The 18,405-nt window shown below is 37.2% G+C and overlaps 3 protein-coding genes across 5 annotated transcripts; 2 read left to right on the top strand and 1 right to left on the bottom strand.

The window, feature by feature from the left end:
• The first annotated feature begins 1,246 nt into the window (after window positions 1-1,246).
• LOC126595145 (TORTIFOLIA1-like protein 2) lies at window positions 1,247-6,140 on the top strand. 2 transcript variants are annotated; one of them, XM_050261524.1, is made up of 8 exons: window positions 1,247-1,578; window positions 1,876-2,619; window positions 3,176-3,370; window positions 3,460-3,562; window positions 3,994-4,649; window positions 4,826-5,533; window positions 5,639-5,804; window positions 5,897-6,140. In XM_050261524.1, exons 2-8 carry the CDS (start codon window positions 1,969-1,971, stop codon window positions 5,899-5,901), a joined length of 2,484 nt encoding a protein of 827 aa, XP_050117481.1. In that variant the 5' UTR covers window positions 1,247-1,578; window positions 1,876-1,968; the 3' UTR covers window positions 5,902-6,140. The 2 variants fall into 2 exon arrangements, with proteins under 2 accessions (XP_050117481.1, XP_050117480.1); XM_050261523.1 differs by lacking the exon at window positions 5,897-6,140 and having other exon boundaries at window positions 5,639-5,848.
• A 2,379-nt stretch (window positions 6,141-8,519) lies between these two features.
• On the bottom strand, window positions 8,520-13,805 carry LOC126595147 (probable serine/threonine-protein kinase PBL17). Of its 2 annotated transcripts, none has more exons than XM_050261528.1 (6): window positions 13,168-13,805; window positions 12,053-12,357; window positions 11,280-11,415; window positions 10,118-10,254; window positions 9,708-9,831; window positions 8,520-9,266 (listed from the first exon to the last, which is right to left on the bottom strand). In XM_050261528.1, exons 1-6 carry the CDS (start codon window positions 13,229-13,231, stop codon window positions 8,740-8,742), a joined length of 1,293 nt encoding a protein of 430 aa, XP_050117485.1. In that variant the 5' UTR covers window positions 13,232-13,805; the 3' UTR covers window positions 8,520-8,739. The 2 variants fall into 2 exon arrangements, with proteins under 2 accessions (XP_050117485.1, XP_050117486.1); XM_050261529.1 differs by having other exon boundaries at window positions 12,053-12,354; window positions 13,168-13,804.
• A 1,198-nt stretch (window positions 13,806-15,003) lies between these two features.
• On the top strand, window positions 15,004-17,670 carry LOC126595150 (prefoldin subunit 1). The gene is made up of 6 exons (XM_050261533.1): window positions 15,004-15,170; window positions 15,257-15,310; window positions 15,402-15,507; window positions 15,661-15,667; window positions 15,788-15,872; window positions 17,427-17,670. Exons 1-6 carry the CDS (start codon window positions 15,147-15,149, stop codon window positions 17,538-17,540), a joined length of 390 nt encoding a protein of 129 aa, XP_050117490.1. The 5' UTR covers window positions 15,004-15,146; the 3' UTR covers window positions 17,541-17,670.
• Window positions 17,671-18,405: the final 735 nt, after the last annotated feature.

Genomic DNA, 18,405 nt, shown 5'->3' with positions numbered 1-18,405 from the left:
CTTTTAAGTTGCATCATGCTTGGAACATCCTCAAGGATTGTCCGAGGTGGGGATTTGATGCGAATCAACAATGTGGAAGATTATTTCATAATGAAGCCCCACCCCCAAATGATGTCAATGAAGGTGTGAATTTTGCCGACAATGAAGGTGTCGACCAAATGAGCCCAACTTTTTCTTTTCCAAGGCCCTCGGGTAGAGATAAGCAAAAGGAAGCAAAGAGAAAAGGGAAGTCCCAAGATCCGATACGTGAACAATTTGCTAGTGCAATGGCAAGAATGAACGAAAACCAGTGTCGTCGGCAAGAAGAATAGGCTCAAATGTTTTTGGCCATGAAGCAAGAAGGGGATAGGGAGCAAGAAAGGTACGAAACTAATTTGATAATGGCGGACCTCGATAAATACACTCCAGAGAGGAAGAGATACTTACGTGGTAAGCAAAAAGAAATTTTACGAAGGAATGCCACAAGGAGTATATTTCAAGATAATGATTCATCGCAAGACTATCACCCAAGTCCACCACCAAGTCAAGATGGTGAATATCATTATTAAGTTTATGCAGTCTATGAGTTTTTGATTGTATTAAGTTTATGTAGTTTATTAATTGTCTTTTTTTTTTAAGTTTATGTGGTTTATCATGATTTTCATGTATTGATTTAGTGATTTTTCGAAATTTATCTGAATTTAAATATTTTTAGGTTAAAATGTTCATATAATTAATTTAGGATAGTCTACATAATTTTTTTTTAAAGTTAATTTAAAAAAAAATTAGCCTTAATTCATTTTTTGATAATCTGGGGCTAAAATTTTAGGCCAAAAGGGTTGGAGTAGAAAAACTGTTTCTGGGCTAAAACCTAAATTTTGTGGGCTAAATATTTTTAGGTTTTAGGTCAGGATTGGAGATGGTCTAAGAGAGTGGGGGAGTGAGTTAAACCTCACAATAGACTAGCAATAATGTGGTTCAAATTTACCTTTGGTGAAAATCGAACATAAGGCCTCTCACTTACAAGTGAAGTGAAATACCATTAAATCGTAATATTAAGTGGCAATTCTGAAATCAATATTTAATCATGGAGAAAATTTAGATTCAATTTTTGTTCACTTTGGGTTGAAATCATGGAGAAACTTAAATCAATGGTTCCACGTGTCTCTTTCAAACCCCAAGGCTCAAATCAATGGTCCAAAATACCCCATCATCCAATCCAAACGCTCCCTTTCTAAATTTGAAAAGCCAAACAGGAAGCGCGAAATTTGAAGCCAAACCCATCATCATCTCTCTCTCTCCAGATTTTCTCTCTCTCCGTCCCTGAAACGCTCCCTGAGATTCCTTCTTTTGAGTATTTTACTAATTCCTTTTCTATAATTTATAATATTTTCAAATTTCGGTAATCTCAAAGCCATTCTTTCAAAATTTCTCCTCTCTTTCTCTCTCTACATTTTTTGTTTGGGTGCCGAGAAAGCGCCGGAAAATAAGAGAAAATGGGAGAGGAGGAAGCTCTGATACTTTGCTCGGATGTAGCAACGCGAAAGCCTCCTAATCCGGCGAGTAATTCCACTGTGGAACCAACGGAGAATATGATCTGTACGTGCTTCGTTTCAAATTTCTAGGGTTCTAGAGTTTCCTATTTTATAAAATTAATAGACTTTCGTAAATGTCAGAAGATTATACTTTGGATTTCAGTTTGTGATGCTCAAAACACTAATTAAAAGATTGTGGATTTTTCTTTGAAGTGAATCTTTTTATTTATTTTGTATTTTTAGAGATTTAACTCAAGTTTTGGGTTAATTTTTGCATTTTATTATTGATTAAGTTGCTATTGAGTTCACCATGGTAGTATGATAATTCATGTTTGGTTTGTTTTCTACTTTGGCTTTACAGGAATCCAATAGTTTGAATTAGCAGCCCCAACATTGAAGGGAATTAATCTTGTGTAATTAGGAAATTGGGTCTTTTTTTTTGTTGCAATTCAAGATGAAAAGACACGCACTTGTTAAAGGGAGGGGACCTGCGAGGGTCACTGCGCAACAGGTGGTTTTCGAGCTAAAACACAAGGTAGTTATTGCAATGAACAAGCTTGCTGATCGGGATACTTACCAATTAGGCGTTGAGGAACTAGAGAAAATGGCCGAGTGCTTAACCCCAGATGGGTTTGCTCCATTTCTGTCTTGTATTTTGGATACAGATTCGGAACAAAAGAGTGCAGTTCGAAAGGAGTGTATTAGACTGATGGGTACATTAGTTAGATATCATGAGGGGCTTGTTGGAATGCATCTCGGCAAGATGGTTGCCAGCATTGTTAAGCGGCTCAGGGATCCAGACTCAGTTGTGAGGGATGCATGTGTGGAGACTGTTGGTGTTTTAGCATCAAAACTGAGTAATGATACAGGCGAGGGTGATGGGATCTTTGTTGTATTAGTCAGGCCACTTTTTGAAGCTATGGGTGAACAAAACAGGCAAGTGCAGTCGGGTTCAGCGTTGTGCTTAGCCAGGGTCATTGACAATACTCGTGATCCTCCAGTTTCAATTCTGCAGCCCATGTTGAATCGAACAATAAAGTTGCTTAAAAACCCACATTTCATGGCAAAGCCTGCAATCATTGAATTGAACAGAAGCATTATCCAGGTGAATTTTCAAACTCAAACGTAAGTTTAGTAGTCATGATATTACAGGTTATGTATTTTGGTTCTGCTATTAAAAGTTCTTTTTTCCAAATGCTGTATGAATTAAAGGATTTCTATTTGCACGTCCTTTGAATTAGTATTCGTTATATTCTGGAGAGGCCTTTTATGTTGAGTTTCAATTCAAGGTATGGCAATGAAAGAAATTTGAGACAAAAGTTATTATATATACACAGATTGATGTATATGCATCAATATGATTAGTTTGTGTACTTATTTTTGGTACAAAGTAATCTTCTTTCAGTCTCTGTTTGCAAAACATGCTATATGGTGTTTCCTCTCAAATCTGAATCATGGCATAGTGCGTTCTTCAATTAATCATTGAATGGGATTGGACAGCACCACTTGTCTAGTAACTTGCTCAACAACCTATTTTGATGCTATGTATGCTTGTGTTTATTTTGCTGCATTTTTTAATAACACTTGTGTTGTTTACTTCTTTGTAATTTGTGTGGTAGAATATCCTTGCTGTATGGGCTTAATTCGATACTCTATTCTAGGCAGGGGGTGCTCCAACACAAAATGTTCTCTCCGCTGCAATGACTAGCATACAAGAATCTCTGAAGAGTAGTGACTGGACAACACGCAAAGCTGCTTGCATAGCACTAGGGGAAATAGCTTCAAGTGGTGGATCTTTCATGGGCTCTTTTAAGGCTTCCTGCGTTCGTTCCCTTGAATCATGTCGCTTTGACAAGGTCAGTGTTAGTTAAAAATCTACACTTGGATAATCTTCTTTCATGCAGATGGTTAAAACTAGATCCTCTTGGTGCTTCTTGTGTTGCAGGTGAAACCAGTTAGGGACACAGTCCTGCAGGCGCTACAGTGCTGGAAAAGTCTTCCAGGACCTGATACTTCTGAACCTTCAGAAGCTGGATCTTCAATAAAAGGTTTAATGACCGGTTCCTGTTCTTTTATATTTTTAAGATTTATTTTACTTGCTGGGTTTTGCCTCAATGCTTATTTTTCCGCTGGATGCTCCCATAAAGATATAAATGCATAATTGTTTATACTTGTTTTCAGTTACTTTCTTGTGCTCTTTCTGGATAGTCTCAACTCTCAAAGTCTCAATTAAGCTGACAAGAACTGGAAACTGGTGCAGTTTCAATGGGTTACGGACATTTTGTGATGCATATCAAATCTGAGGATTACTAGGGTGTAGCTGTTCAGTTTTATTAGAAAATAAAGTAAAAATGCTACTAGAGCATAGATAGCCTGCATTAATTAATAAAGATGTCATTCTTTTTCTTTTGTAGTTCTGCAGAATTTTAACTGTGCTATCCCTGTTACTTCTCATAATGCTTATACCAATTTTCTTCAGAAAATTTCTTTGGTGGTGACTACAGCGATATTACTAGTGCCAGTGAATCTGGACGGAAGGATCTTGCCCACAAGAAAGTTGTTACTGGCTTAACTAAGAGCAGAGCTCCTTTGTCTATTAGAAAAACATGTCCAAGTTATGGGGAAAGTCATCAACGTTCCAGTGAAGATGATTGGCATTTTGAAGTTGCAGTTCCAAAGACCCACAATGCTTGTTTGCCCGAATTTCAGAATGAAGAATCTGAGGGTAGCTCTATTACAAAGACTTTAGAAAGGACGAGTACAGATGTTACAAACACACAGGACAATGGATATGAATATGTGCCTATGGATGATAAACAAGAGTGTTCTTCTGGGTCAAATCTTGTCACTGATGACTTAGAGGGAAAGTTTGTGACTCATAGCAGTGACAAGGGTGGTTTGCAGAAGCCAGCGGGAAGAAATCAACAGTTTTCAGCTGAAGAGATTGGTGGTAGTGAGAAACAGATGTACTCTGAAAGGATACGCGACCGTAGAAGTCTGGATTCAACTATGACAGAATCTAGTTCCCATGCTCCACATGGGTGTTGTTCGCAAATGGTCAATGAAATGGTTTGCATTAGAAAACAACTTGTGGAGATTGAAACCAAGCAGTCAAACTTAATGGATCTTTTACAGGTACATAAAGACATGCATGTATGTTAGTAGCTGCACCGATTGTGTAAAACTCCTAGAGAAAAACTCTGATATGCTGGTCATTTTGACACAATATTGCTCAGAAGTTAGAATATACGTATTTTCTTCTCTATATATTCTAAACCCTCTATTTTTCTTGGTTTAAACTTTGTTAACAGGTGTTTACATCGGGCATAATGGATAGCTTGTCTGTCTTACAAACAAGGGTGGTGGGTCTAGAGGATGTTGTGGACCGGTTAGCTCAGAACTTTGAACACAAGAGGGACCATTCAAATTTAGCAACCTCCAAACTCATGAAACAGAGCCAAACTTTGCATTCTCCAAGGCTCTCCACAAGCACTCCAAGGCCATCTATAGATATAACCAGCCGACAGCCTTCAATGTTGTCCGTGAAACATTCTGATACTTGGGTGGAAAACACAACTGGCAGGAGCCGAACAAACAATTCTGTAAGACATGGTGCAGAGACATGGAGTAACAATATGGGGAAGCTTACCAGGAATCCTACTGGGAAAGACATCAGGAAAATTCCTGGGCAGGGAACACAGAGGTTAAGTAATGGTCAAATAAGGACAGATGCTATGTTTTCTTCAGCTTCTAATGCCAAAGTTAGACAAAATGTTGTAGAAAGTAAGAATAACCTCTGGAAACAAGTGAAAGGTTTCCTATGTGAAGGGGACCTAGACTCTGCATATGTGGAAGCTCTTTGTTCGGGTGATGAAATTGTTCTGGTTGAGCTTCTTGATGGAACTGGTCCTGTTCTGGAATGTTTGTCGCCTAAAACTGCCAGGGATGTTCTCAGCACTTTAACTTCATATCTCCTAGAACAAAGGTTTTTCAACACCGTAATTCCTTGGTTGCAGCAGGCAAGTGCTTTCATACATGATATATGCAACATAATTTTTACTTGGAAACTGACATGTGTTCCAAATTGAAATGTTAACGCTTAAGATGATTTTTCACTCGTTTAGATTGCTGACTTGAGCACCACGCATGGACCAAACTACCTTGGCCTGCCAGTGAAAGCAAAACATGAATTCTTGTCTTCCATTGAGGAAGCTGTGAATATGGAATTTTCCAATCCTTCAGAGAGAAGATCTGTCACTCAGTTAGCTGTGAAGTTGCACCATCTATGGGGTAATTTCATCTCAACACTTGAAATTTGAGTGCAGATTCTAAAAATGATCCGTCGACATGCCTTCGCTAACGATGATTTCCTACTTCTGCAGGCTAATGCTCATGATAATCGGATAACGAACCAAGGTTATGATGTTATGGAACTTGCAGATTCCAATTGGTAATTTATTGTTTTAGAAATTTGAAGTGGTGTTTATACACAGCCAGACGAGGGTTGATAGTGCGGTCATTTAGAATCTTAGTCTGGATTAGAATTTCCTTTCCTGTAGTACGTAGTTTAATGTGCACATTGTTATCTCTGTCGTGTAATGAAAACCAAGAGTTTTTCTGTTGTCAGCCACTCAGCGGCGTTGAAGTTTCCATTTTAATACACATCAATTTATTTTTTTGATCTTGAAAAGCATAAAGGCGTAAAGGCAGATCTCACTTAGTGGGATATGACGATGTTGTTGAAAAAAGTATAAAAGCGAGTCCATGGGTAATTGGGCAATATACAATTATTGCCTTGGTGAATATTAATTGCGTAAGTGCATATTCATCTTGCAAATCAATTGCCCGTGCAATTTGCATTTTTTTAAAATTTATAAAAAGATAATATTATGATTAATTCTAAATAGGATTTTTAACTAATTCTGTCAATATCACGTGTCATTACTCGAAATTACAATTTTTGTGAAAGAGTATGGTTGGGTATTTATAGGAAATGTTTAAAAAAAAATTTTCATTTTTTTTGTATTTTTATAATTTTTAACATTATTTTCTAACCAAATTAATTTTTAACATAATTTTTAACCAATCCTATCACCACAGTGTCATTATTTGAAATTACATTTAAAAAAATTTCTCTATTTTTTTTAGTTTAATTTAATTTTTAAAGAGTGAACGCTTTCGCTATTTTGGATCTATCTTGCAAAATAATAGAGATTTAGATGGAGAACTTAACCATAGATTACATGCTAAATGGATGCATCAAGTATGTTGTGCGATTGTTGTATGCCACTAAAACTTAAGGGAAAATTTTATAGGACGACAATAAGGCCATCAATGCTTTATGGCACGGAATGTTGGCCGATCAAACATCAATAGGTACACAAAATGAGTGTAGAGGAGATGAGAATGCTTCATTAGATTTGTGGACACTCGGGAAATGACATGATTAAGGTTTCAGTGATATCCGAGGTAAAGTAGAAGTAGCTAAAATTGAGATAAGATGAGAGAAAATAGATTAAGGTGGTTTGGACATGTGAAATGAAGACCTACGTGTGCTCCAATTAAAAGATGCTATTACGAGATAGAGTGCTTAGGGCTAAAGGGGTAGAGGAAGACTTAAGAAGACTTTGAAAGACTTTGAAAGACTCTAAGAAAAAACTTCGAGTAATTGGATCTAACGGAAGACTTGGCACAAAATCGAGCGTAATGACGTTTTAGGAATCATACAACCGACCTCACTTAGTGAAGTAAGGCTTTGTTGTTTTTGTGTGTAGAAATTTTTTCCAACCAAATTAATATGACTGTTAGATTATTTCAATTAAGTGTATCAGATTGTGCCACATGGGCACACTGGTCACTTTCCTTTTCTTTCATTTTTTGAAAATTTTCAATTTGTTTTACCCGAAAAAAGGCCTAATTAATAAGGACCGTTGGAGTATATGGCCATTGGAAATCCACAGGCCCAGATTTCACTACGTGTTGACAGCCTACATCGCAGTCTCCACGACGGTTTTTTGTCTCTTGACATACCACGCCGCCGGCGTGTATTGCACAGGTTATGGGCTTGGGCCCACTCAATTGCCCTACTTTAGGTTATGGGCTGCAGCAGTTTTCTTGAATTTTTGGGCAATAATTGCCTAGTTGCTCAACTTTTGGGCATGGGCTCGACATGCTCTAACATTCGGTTTGTCTCTTCTTCTTTTCTTTTAAGTTTAATGAAGGAAGATTAGGTGAGATTAACTCATCGGTAATTTAAAGCAATTATTGTGTGTATAAAGCTAGTTGCGTACCTATTAATGAAGAAAGATTAACTCATCGGTAATTTAAACACAATTATTGTGTGTATAAAGCCAGTTGCGGTGATAATTGAGGTCATTAATTAATTTAATTTTATTATCTAAACTACATATGAATAGAATTCTCTTTGTCAATCAAAAGAGGGTGAAAAAACTATTTAATCTTCTATCACAATAAAAAAAGTTAAGGGCAGTAACGTAACTTACAAACCTAAATTTGTTTTTGTTTTGTTTAAGCATCACTTAGAGGTGATTTGAACATCTCTAATATAAAAAAATTAAAAATAAAAAGACCTCTTTCTCCCCACTCCCACATTATCTCTCATCCTCTCTGTTTTAATTTAAAAAACAAAAGTAAAAAATTTCAGGCACTTTGTGTTGTGTGTGTGCATAAACTAGTATTCATTAAATAAGTGCCAAATACAAATTTGGATTGCATTTGAGCCCCATAGAGGAGTGTTGCAGAAGTAGAGATGATAAATTAAAATCCCCACCAGTGAGCAAATAAAATTACAGAATAAATTTGAACCAATGTAAATTTGAACATCATTAATGCAGGCTAAAGACGTATCAAGAGTTAAACATGATAAAAAAATACATGAGATATGGTTATGCTGATACTCAAGTTCTTGGCCAATTTAAGGCATATTTGGTGAGGGCAATAATGTCAAATGATACCTTGTGTTAAATTACAGTAATATAACGAAAATATAAAATCATATCGTACATGATAGTGATTAAAGTAAAATGTAAGAAAATGAATTACAAAGTGTTAAATTGTTAATCACAATTAACAATTTTCGCCCGGCCCCGGCAAATGGATTTAACTCAAAAACACCACATGGATAGACCAGCTGATATCATCTTGTACAGTTTCAACCCTCCATCCATTATCTAGTTACAAGTTTAACGTACGTAGGAGCTACTTTTCAAGTGACACAAAAATTTGGAGACAAGTTACTACGATCAAAATCATTCATAGGCTCACTCTTGCTCCCTCCGTTTCCCGGTTTGCTCCTCCTATGTGCCTCTCCTCCCCTTTCACCGTCTCTTCTGTTCGGGTCTCTCTTCATGGGGGTAGTTCCAAAGGTTCCCTTGGGAGCCTCATAAAGAGTCACACCACCTTCTCCACTTTGAAGTTCATGGTTTCCTGCTGTCTGAAGAGACTCGAGCAATTCAACCACCTGGCTCATAAGGGGCCTCCCTTTCGGGTTTTGGCTAAGGCATTGATATGCCAGATGGGCCACCTTCATTGCTGTTTTAAGTGAGTACTGCCCTTCCAGTCTAGGGTCTACGATCCTCAGAAGTTTCTTATTATGGTTTAAGAGTGGGCGAGCCCACTCAACCAGGTTGTGTTCTTGCCCGGGTCTGCTCTTGTCCATTGCTCTCCTTCCAAGGAGCAGCTCAAGTAGCACCACTCCAAATCCATAAACATCACTTCGAGCGGTTAAATGCCCTGTTTGGATCAAATTAATACTTAGTCATGATATACTATCATGTAAATATTACCAACAATAAGGAATTATGTCATATTTCTTGTTATAAGGTATAATGCTATGAAAACCAAGTTGAGATAGGCTTGAAACAGATATTGTTTCATCTACATAAGCATTCATACAATAGCACTGACTCATCAATTTTATGTATATGGAGAGAGAACACAAGAGTGAGGAAGAGAGAAACGGGATTCTTCTTATCGATATTCAAATATGACTTTCTTTTAAGTTTTTCCTTCAAACCATGATGAAAAGCACTGCATATGATGCGATTTTAGTCAACCAAGTGTAACAATGAAGGACTACAAAGATGCCCTGAGAAACCACTGCAATAATCGTCTGTTTCCATCAAGAAAAGAATAATGTTTTATCATATAAATCGGTGGCATGAAACCACTCACCAGTCATAACATACTCGGGAGCAGCATATCCATACGTGCCCATCACTCGTGTTGAAACATGGGTTTGGTCTCCCATTGGCCCTTCCTTTGCAAGGCCAAAGTCTGACAACTTTGCATTAAAATCCTGCATATTATCATTTAATTTCAGTAAAAACAACCAGCATAATTTAATCACAAGAAATCACTCATTTTCCTAGTCATGCATAATTGTATTCAATCATAAAATACCACTCTTGGTTTGCCAGAAATTGATAAAGAATCATGACAATTAGTGTCCATGTGGAGTTTATCTTCTGGTTTGGGTTTCATTGGAAAAGTATTTTCTTTTAAATTTTTCCAAATGCACCTCAAGTAAGATGCTCAACATTTATGAACACAATGTAAAAGATAACAATGAGAAGACAACTAACCCCATCCAACAAGATATTTGAAGTCTTGAAGTCGCGGTAAATGATTGGTCTCTCTGCACCATGAAGAAAAGCAAGCCCTTTTGCGGCATCTAAAGCAATCTTCATTCTTCTTGACCATGTAAGCGTACAGCCCACTCCTTCGGCCCAAAACAAAAGAAATGATTATGACATTAAGCAAATGAGGCACAATGTTCTATCGATGGTATTCAAAATTGACCACAATATCCAGTAAGTTCTTCATGTGTCAACGGTATCAAATAGAACACCCAATTGAATATTTATAATACAGTCATTTTGAGATATCTTAGCAGTTGGTGGATCGATGTGCAGTTTGGAGAAGATTAATATTTTCAATACACTTCCTGCAGCATACTTGGTATAAGCAATGATCCATAACATTCCAGATGTTGAACAAATGGAAACATTTCCGGTCACAAAACACTTGTTCACATCTAATAAATGTCATTTCATGGCCAACATAAAAATAAAGGAGGATGAAAAAGTGTCAATCTCCATTCACAGGTTTTAAGTTTCCAAGTATATTGAAGTGAAACAAATATGTAAAATGAAGAATATAAGAAGAAAATAAGTATTAGCATAAGAGAAAATTGGAGCTTTGGTCCCTGAACTAAAAATCCATGACTATTGGTCCCTGAACTTGTTATAATGTGAAGCAATGGTCCTTTTGGCTAACTCCGTAAGAAAGGGTTTTGAAAGGACAAAAAATGTAGATGTTCTAACAAAGTTAGCTAAAAGGATCATTGCTCCACATTATTACAAAGGGAGCAAAACTCACAAACTTTTAGTTTAGGGACAAAAGCTCCAGTTGGACTAAAGTTCAAGGACCATTGCTCCAATTACCTCCTTAGCATAAAGAGAAGAAGAAAATGATACGAGTCAAACTCAACAATTGACTTTTAACATTATTAAGAGCGTGAAAGACATTTAATTCTAGAAGCCCACCTAAAAGAGTGTGGGAAAGCCAATGAAAGATAGAATAAAGACTACCCAAAAAGGAAAGACAAGAATACAAGAAATACTAAAAGGTGGTACATGATATGTTGAAGCATAGGGATTAGGGATGGAAAAAACTGAGAAATAGATGGCATAAGACATCATTTCCTCAACATCCCACGAAATTTTGATGGCATAAGACACTTACTGCGAAAAAGATGTTTTTCCAGGCTGCCACTTGCCATGTATTCATAGACCAGTAGCCGATGGTCATCCTCACAGCAGTACCCAATCAGCTTCACAAGATTAGGGTTACTCAGCTGTCCCAGATAGTTAACTTCTGCCTGCAAGACCAACAATCAATGAAAAAAGGACCAAATTTTGTTTTTGTTTTATGCATATAAAAAATGTTAATAGAAATCAGATGATAAAGTCTCTCAGTGGTTTCCAACATTCCTGTCCACTGAACTAGGAATTGTTGAAAGAATGATACCTGTTTAAGCGAGAAATATCATCTACTGTATTCATTTCTAAAGCCAATTCACAGGCCATGACTTTTCATATTTTTCTCTCCTTGAGAAGATCCTTGCAATACAAATTTAAAATCAACTTCTCTCGTTTATATCTATCTTTGATTTTTCCCCAAATAGCCAATTCACTATTAAGAAAAACACGCAACACGCCATACATGTTTCATTTTTTTGCTCCAAAAATAACTTTTGGGAATAACCAATTCTAAAACATGCTAGATTAAATTCATTCCGATGGTAAAGGTGTGTACTATCCTACCATGACCACGAAATGAGAAGTGGAAGGGAAATGGGGACTGCTTGGGAGAATGTTAATGTGCACTGCAACTTGTATGAATGATATGGAAACCACGTATAAAACCTTTGACTTGCACCACTTCAAAAATTGACTACAGTAAAGACTCATTTCTCAGAAATTAAATAAGATAAAAGGGTAAGATAAGTCAAATACCAGCCATTCCCTATCACCTTGGTACCCTTCTCGATTAAGCTCCTTGATGGCAACTTGCGTGGTCTTGTATCCAGCCCTCACGGTGTCATCAATAACTCCTTTATATACAACTCCAAACCCACCCTCACCAAGAATTAGATCTGGCCGGTAACGTTTTGTGGCCAAACTCATCTCATCGTAAGTAAAGATGCTGACATTGATATATCCGGGGCTTTGGCGAAGGTCTTTGACATTCTTGGAAGCCAAAGGAGTGGTGTTTGATGATGTTCTACTAGGAGTTTGAGATACAACAGAGTCATCTCCTACTTGATTTGAATTTTTTCACAAGAAGAGAAAAGTGATTCTATCAGTTACCCAATATTTCCGAAAAATCCACATCACTAATTTTGTTGAACATTATACTAACATAGAAAGAATGGTATTTCTGGTTTCTTCTCAGCAAATTCATCTCTAACAGTTGTTTTGTATATCCACTAATAGAAACAACAACAACAACAACAACAGAGCCTTATCCCACTAAGTGGGGTTGGCTGTATGAATCCTAGAACAACAACAACACATCACCAATAGAAACGATCGAAAATTTTGAAACATGGAAAGTGAAGAACAAATCGTTTTGGCCGCAGAAAATGCAGAGAATGAACCTTAAATACACTTCACGTATATCAGAACCGTACTCAAGAAGTAAACTTACTTTCATGTGACAAAATACTTACGACTTCTAAAGGACACACGAAAAAGGAAACCACAATCAACTCTAACATGAAAATCCTATGATGTTTCATCAAAAAAGTATCCACTAACTTCACTAAACGCTTCAAATCCGTTCACCTCGTTAGAAAATGCGACAAATGACAAAAACTAAAAACCAAAAACTTTGTTTCTTAAAAAACCAAATTTATAAAAATGCAAGAAGACCCAAAATTTTCCCTGCCATTGTGTCATGCATTTCCAGGAGACCAAAAAGATCCCCCAAAAAATTAATATGGTAATTAAAATAAAAAAGTTCAAAAACTGCAAAATGCATCTAAAGGCAGCAAGCAACATTATCCATTTTCCATGTTTTTTTACAGAAATAAATGTGAAATTAAATTGTATGATCCAATAAATAATACCTTGAGGACTGGCGTGTGTATAATTGGAATGCTGGTCCTTTTCAGAACTGAAACAAATCCCCATGAATCTGAAAACCAAGCCCGCGTCCGCACCCGAATCCGGTTTTACATGTCAACCCGTTCCCTTCCTCCAACTATTACCATTGACAACTGAAAAGCTTCAATGACCCACATACATATCTAATGTGGGTTCATCTATCAATTGTCAATGTGGGGTTGGAATTCGGGTCCGGATTGGATCTGGGTCGGAGCAAAAGTATGAACTTTCCGATGTGGGTTCGCCGGGAAACGAAGATAGACTTTGTGCCCTTTTTTTTGTGTGTTTTGGTTTGTTTTTCTTGGGCCACCAGAAAGCCACTCAAAGGATGAAGAAAGGAGAAGATAAATATAGGGAGGAGAGAGAAAGCGGTGAAAAAGGGGAGGGAGAGAGAGAGAGAGAGAGGGTAAGTTATTTTTTGAAGAGAGAGAAAGATTTGGTCCTTATTTGTCAAGCTTGGAGGGCATTGGGGCGAAGAAAGCGCCAAACCAGACGTACTCCGAATTGCTTCAATCTCTAAAAACAATGGCTTTTCTGGTCGGTCTGTCTCCTTTCCTTTCTCAGAATTCTCTCCTTCTCTGGCTCTCTCTCTCTCTCTGTCTCTCTCTCCAAATCTTAAATCCGAGTTGGGGTTTTTTGTCAATCGAAATTCAAAGATGGATTGTGTGTTTTTGTCCTTTTGGGGTTATTTGTTTTAGTCCAATTCATTCAACCACTGCAATGTTCTGTCACTTTGTTTTGTGTTTTGCCAAGTCTTCGACAACAGCTTACCAGTCTCGTTGAATTGACCCAAAAGACTAGATTGAAAAGCCCTAAGCGTTTATTTTTAGCGTGGAAAATATATACTAATTTTCGTTTTTTATAACACTAAAGACGTTGTCTTGGTTATCATATTAATCACCGGATAATTAAAATATTATGACAATTCCTTTTGATTTAAGATAAAATGTGAAGTGTAAATTGATTCATATTTTAATCTTAAACATTTGATTAACAAATCCAACAGTATAGGATTTTGAATCGTTAACCGCCAAATGACTAGGAAAATGGAACTGTAAGAGGAGGCACCCACTTAGGAATTAGGATGAGCCTACAAGAATCCGACAAGGTACTATGCCACTTTCTTGTTCTTTTGGCGTGAAGTATTTGTTTCGCATATTCCTCTTACCTGTTTGCTTTATTCCACTTTAGGTGCGACGTGTCCTTGTTTTTATGAGTTGTAAAATCGATGGTGTACAAAATTGTAATAAGCCAATAACCCTGTCATTTATGATTCAATCATATGATTCATTCATCCTCAATCACTATCATAAACAAAAGAAGGTGTAATATTCTTACATTTATGCTACTAACCTTTTTTCTTAAATAATTAGTTAATACTTTCATCACGATAGTCCATCATTTCAGAAGTTAGAAAGATTCACATGAATATTTTAGCCTATTTTTGGCCGATATATGATTCATTAGCGCTAAGTTGTTCTATGTGGAATACGAGCTTGAAATTCTCTAATTGCTCAAACAATCTATCTACTATTTATTACACTACTCACTTATAAAAGAAGAGATCATATTTTCTACCAAGTTTTAACAAAATTTACTAATTAATGCATTATGAGCTGAACATGCATAACCAGACAGGTCGCGAGTGCGCCAGATGGCTGTCATGGGTATTGAATCATTGATTTTTGACCAGCAAAAACATAACGCGTTTAGCATGCAACAAAGACACGCTAGGAAGATTTTGACACCCCACCAATGAATTCACGGGCAGGCATCCTCTACTAATTTGGGCCAATGGATTTATAGAAGGGCCAAACCCGACCCAAATACCCAAAACCCATTTACCAAATCATCACTGACGAGTGAAGATGGGTAGCGAGTTGAGAATTCTGATTTTCAGCCTCCCTCGCGCTCCGACTCAGAAAGCTTCAATCTTGCAAAAATGGCCGACGAAGCCAACCGAGCTGTAAGTCCCCTCTGTCTCTCCATCTCTTTCGATTTTCAGCTGTATCTTGCTCGCTTCTACTTACCAGAACAATCAAATTTTTGCAGGCGTTCATGGAGATTCAAGGCCGCATGATTGAGCTTACTGCGAAATTGAAGCAGGTTTTTTTTCATCCGTATTATTTTTAATTAATAAATCATAAACAGACGGTGAAAATTGAACTTATTGGTTGAGAATTGAGGTGGGTTTCAGGTGCAGACGCAGATGCGGAACAAAGAAGGAGAAAAGAAGCGTGCTTTTCTGACCCTGGAGGAGCTGCGGCCTTTATCTGATGATTCAAATACTTACAAATCTATAGGTACTTCATTTCAATCAACCCATTTTCTCTGTTCTCAGTCTTAATTTGGGGAAACAAAGTTGATCCGGTTCTTTTGGGTTCTGATATTTAAATTTGATAGTGCTTTTAGGGTTTAAATTTGATGAATTTTGTTGGGTTTAATCTGTTTTGCAGGGAGAACGTGAGTTTCGTTGCCGGTTTTAAACGTAAAATTAGATGGAGTAGTTCGGGTCTTGTTGTTGATTTGGGTGCTGTCTGATATACTCTCTGACGATACATTCTGTTACTTTATGGTGGGCAGGTTTGTTTTAGAGCCGAAGTCGGTGTTGGTGAATGAACAGGAACAAAAGCTCAAGGATAGTGAGAGTGCAATAGCCTCGCTCCAGGTATATCTTTGCTTTCATTTGAATAATAATGGCCCCTTTTCTTCCTTTATAGTGTGTTTGCACCTTTTGTTTTGTTTCGTTTGGTGAGAGAGAAAAAGTTCAATTAACCTTTTAGAGAATGCCAGTGTTTAGGTATCAATAAATTAGACCCCGTTCAAACCTTAACCCAGAGTGCACAAGAATTATATTACAAAGTTCCAGATACAAATCACAATATTCAACTCGAAACCTTTGGTAACAATTGCTAGTATATAAGCTAAATCCAAAAGCTCAACCTAAAACAAACTATTAGTTATCCATTGACCAATAATCATAGCTGGACTGTTGTACAAATCAATATCCAATACAGAGATGCCATTTGGCATCCTAACACAATAGAATCAATACTTGCTGAAATTTGTTTTCATTTTAAAATATGAAATTTGCCATCATAATGTATATGAACTTGAAGGACTTGCGTCACCTCATTCGTAGTCCCCATTGACGAACTTATTTTACCTTGCAAAGTTTTCTACATTGTGCACGTCTTTCTTGAAAACTTCTTTCTGCATTACCCTGACTCCACATACAATTTGTCCTCCTTATGTAAAGACAGATAACAACATCCATTTTGTGCAAAGGTTCATCGTATTGTTAATTTTTCTTCCGCTCAAATGGCCACATGTAAATGTGGTGCGGTTCTGATTGTGCTATTTCAATTCTGTTAAGATTGAAAGATACGGTAGTTTATGATTTTATGCATGCCAAGTTGATAATATCCCATAATCCTGAATGTCTAATTTCTCGTAACTTTCGTTTTATGCTGTTACTTAGTTTCAGACTCAGTTCAGTCTGTCTAAAAAGTTGAAACATGAGTAAGTAAAATGCTTAAAAATATTTGGTATGAAGCTCTGACCATCTTTATAGGGCGCTTTATTACTCATGACAGCTAATAGAACACGGAGGCAATAACTAGGAAAGAATGAGAATGTCATTCTAATTAGTGTGTCATTTTATGAAAATTTGTCAATGGCTAAGACGTAGGTTATCTCCTGGGAGGCCTTATTGTTTTCAGAAGGTGAAGATTAAGCAATAAGCCTTTGTTGTTTTTAGAAGGTGAAAAATTAAGCAAGTTTTCCTGAAGATGTAGTGACTTGTTGGTTGACATTTAGCTAGCGAACAACAACCATGCTGGAGTAATAGTATAAACTAGTGTACAAATTTTTCTTATCACGTTCATGAATTACAGTATGGATGATCCCAAATTGTGCATTTCTTTGTTTGCCGAAAACATTTTCTTTTGGAAGGCGCAAAAGAGCAAGAACATGGAAGCTATTGAGTGGGAGGCCCAGAAAGAAAAAAACAAATGATTATTGAAAGTTATAGGGGAGAGGAAGCGGAGGGTTTGTGGGGATAAGTGTGTTATTGGGATTGCCATAGGCTTCAATTTCTTTTGTATATCAGGATTTATATCTTTCCATTCGTGCAGATTAGAAGTTTGCAAACTCTTTTCTTGTTATTACTCATCTTCTGGACTTTTTTGGAATTAAATTGTTTCTTTCCTGCTCTGGACAGACTTCAAAGGAATATATCGAGAAACAGGTTGCAGAGGTGGAGAGCAACTTGAGGGAGCTATTGAACCAAGATCCCGGTCTTGCTCGCCAGATAATGTCCATGACTGTAATGTAACTTTTAAATTCGTGAAACTTTTCTGCAGTGATTTTGTTTTCCGTTCGGAACAAAACAAGAAATTTGTAGTATTTATTTGTTTTCCTCTCAGCTTGCCTCCTTTTCATAATATAAACGTAGCGTTTTCGTATATTGTCATGGATGATAGGCGACATTTGATAGATGAAGCAGCTTACGCAAGTTGTTTCTATTTACGTGAGCAAGTTTAACAAATTTTGAAAGTGTGTTACCTGATAGCGGTCAGCCTCCTATGATCGAGCAGCGCATGTGAAATTGGAGCACATTTTTGCTCGTATATAAATGAAGGTCGACGGGGCGATGCAATAAAAACTCAGGTTCCCGTGGTGCAAAAAGTCGGAATTGAAAATTCTCTGCCAAATTCCAAGGAAAAACAGAAAGACGAACAAAATTTGGGAAACAACCCTTAGTGTCATGTTATGCGCCCTCCAAATTTAATCCTTGTCCCACGGATAACATTTATCGTAGTTTTTGTTGTCTTGGTTGCACCTGCACGGGCCTAAAGTTCTGATCATCCATGTACAATGCCTGCAATCATCCCTTTTGTGTACGAAAATGTCGAACCGACGAAATTGGCCACTCCATCGAAAGCTGCAATAGAATCGTGTAGTCCTCCAATAGTTAGGCCTGAAACGAAACTCGAAGCTGCCTCCGGGGCGAAGAGAGTGCAAGCCTAGATCATCGTTCTTGGATCTACAACGAACGTTAAGATCTGTCCGCGGACTCAAACCGTTGATTATTTTAACATCCGTTGGAACCCAGAAAGTAGCACCCTCACAGATTGTGGGGAATGCGAAAATCAACAAAATTGTCAATGTCTTCATATCTGTGTATTTTGGATGTGCGA

This window comes from Malus sylvestris, chromosome 13 (assembly GCF_916048215.2).
Source record: "Malus sylvestris chromosome 13, drMalSylv7.2, whole genome shotgun sequence".
In the NCBI taxonomy this organism is placed as follows: Eukaryota; Viridiplantae; Streptophyta; class Magnoliopsida; order Rosales; family Rosaceae; genus Malus; species Malus sylvestris.
The sequence above is the reverse complement of the archived record's forward strand: the minus strand, read 5'-3'. Positions and strand labels throughout refer to the sequence as shown.

What these genes read in the sequence shown, in the direction of transcription:
- LOC126595145 (XM_050261523.1), top strand. Translation starts at nt 1,969, where the DNA reads ATGAAAAGACACGCACTTGTTAAAGGGAGGGGACCTGCGAGGGTCACT. An exon ending in AATCATGTCGCTTTGACAAG is followed by an intron (nt 3,371 to 3,459) that starts GTCAGTGTTAGT and finishes CTTGTGTTGCAG; the next exon opens with GTGAAACCAGTTAGGGACAC. An exon ending in AGCTGGATCTTCAATAAAAG is followed by an intron (nt 3,563 to 3,993) that starts GTTTAATGACCG and finishes AATTTTCTTCAG; the next exon opens with AAAATTTCTTTGGTGGTGAC.
- LOC126595147 (XM_050261528.1), bottom strand. Translation starts at nt 13,231, where the DNA reads ATGGGGATTTGTTTCAGTTCTGAAAAGGACCAGCATTCCAATTATACA. An exon ending in AAGGTGATAGGGAATGGCTG is followed by an intron (nt 11,416 to 12,052) that starts GTATTTGACTTA and finishes TTGGTCTTGCAG; the next exon opens with GCAGAAGTTAACTATCTGGG. An exon ending in TCCCGAGTATGTTATGACTG is followed by an intron (nt 9,267 to 9,707) that starts GTGAGTGGTTTC and finishes TGATCCAAACAG; the next exon opens with GGCATTTAACCGCTCGAAGT.
- LOC126595150 (XM_050261533.1), top strand. Translation starts at nt 15,147, where the DNA reads ATGGCCGACGAAGCCAACCGAGCT. An exon ending in CCGACGAAGCCAACCGAGCT is followed by an intron (nt 15,171 to 15,256) that starts GTAAGTCCCCTC and finishes AAATTTTTGCAG; the next exon opens with GCGTTCATGGAGATTCAAGG. An exon ending in TTACTGCGAAATTGAAGCAG is followed by an intron (nt 15,311 to 15,401) that starts GTTTTTTTTCAT and finishes GGTGGGTTTCAG; the next exon opens with GTGCAGACGCAGATGCGGAA.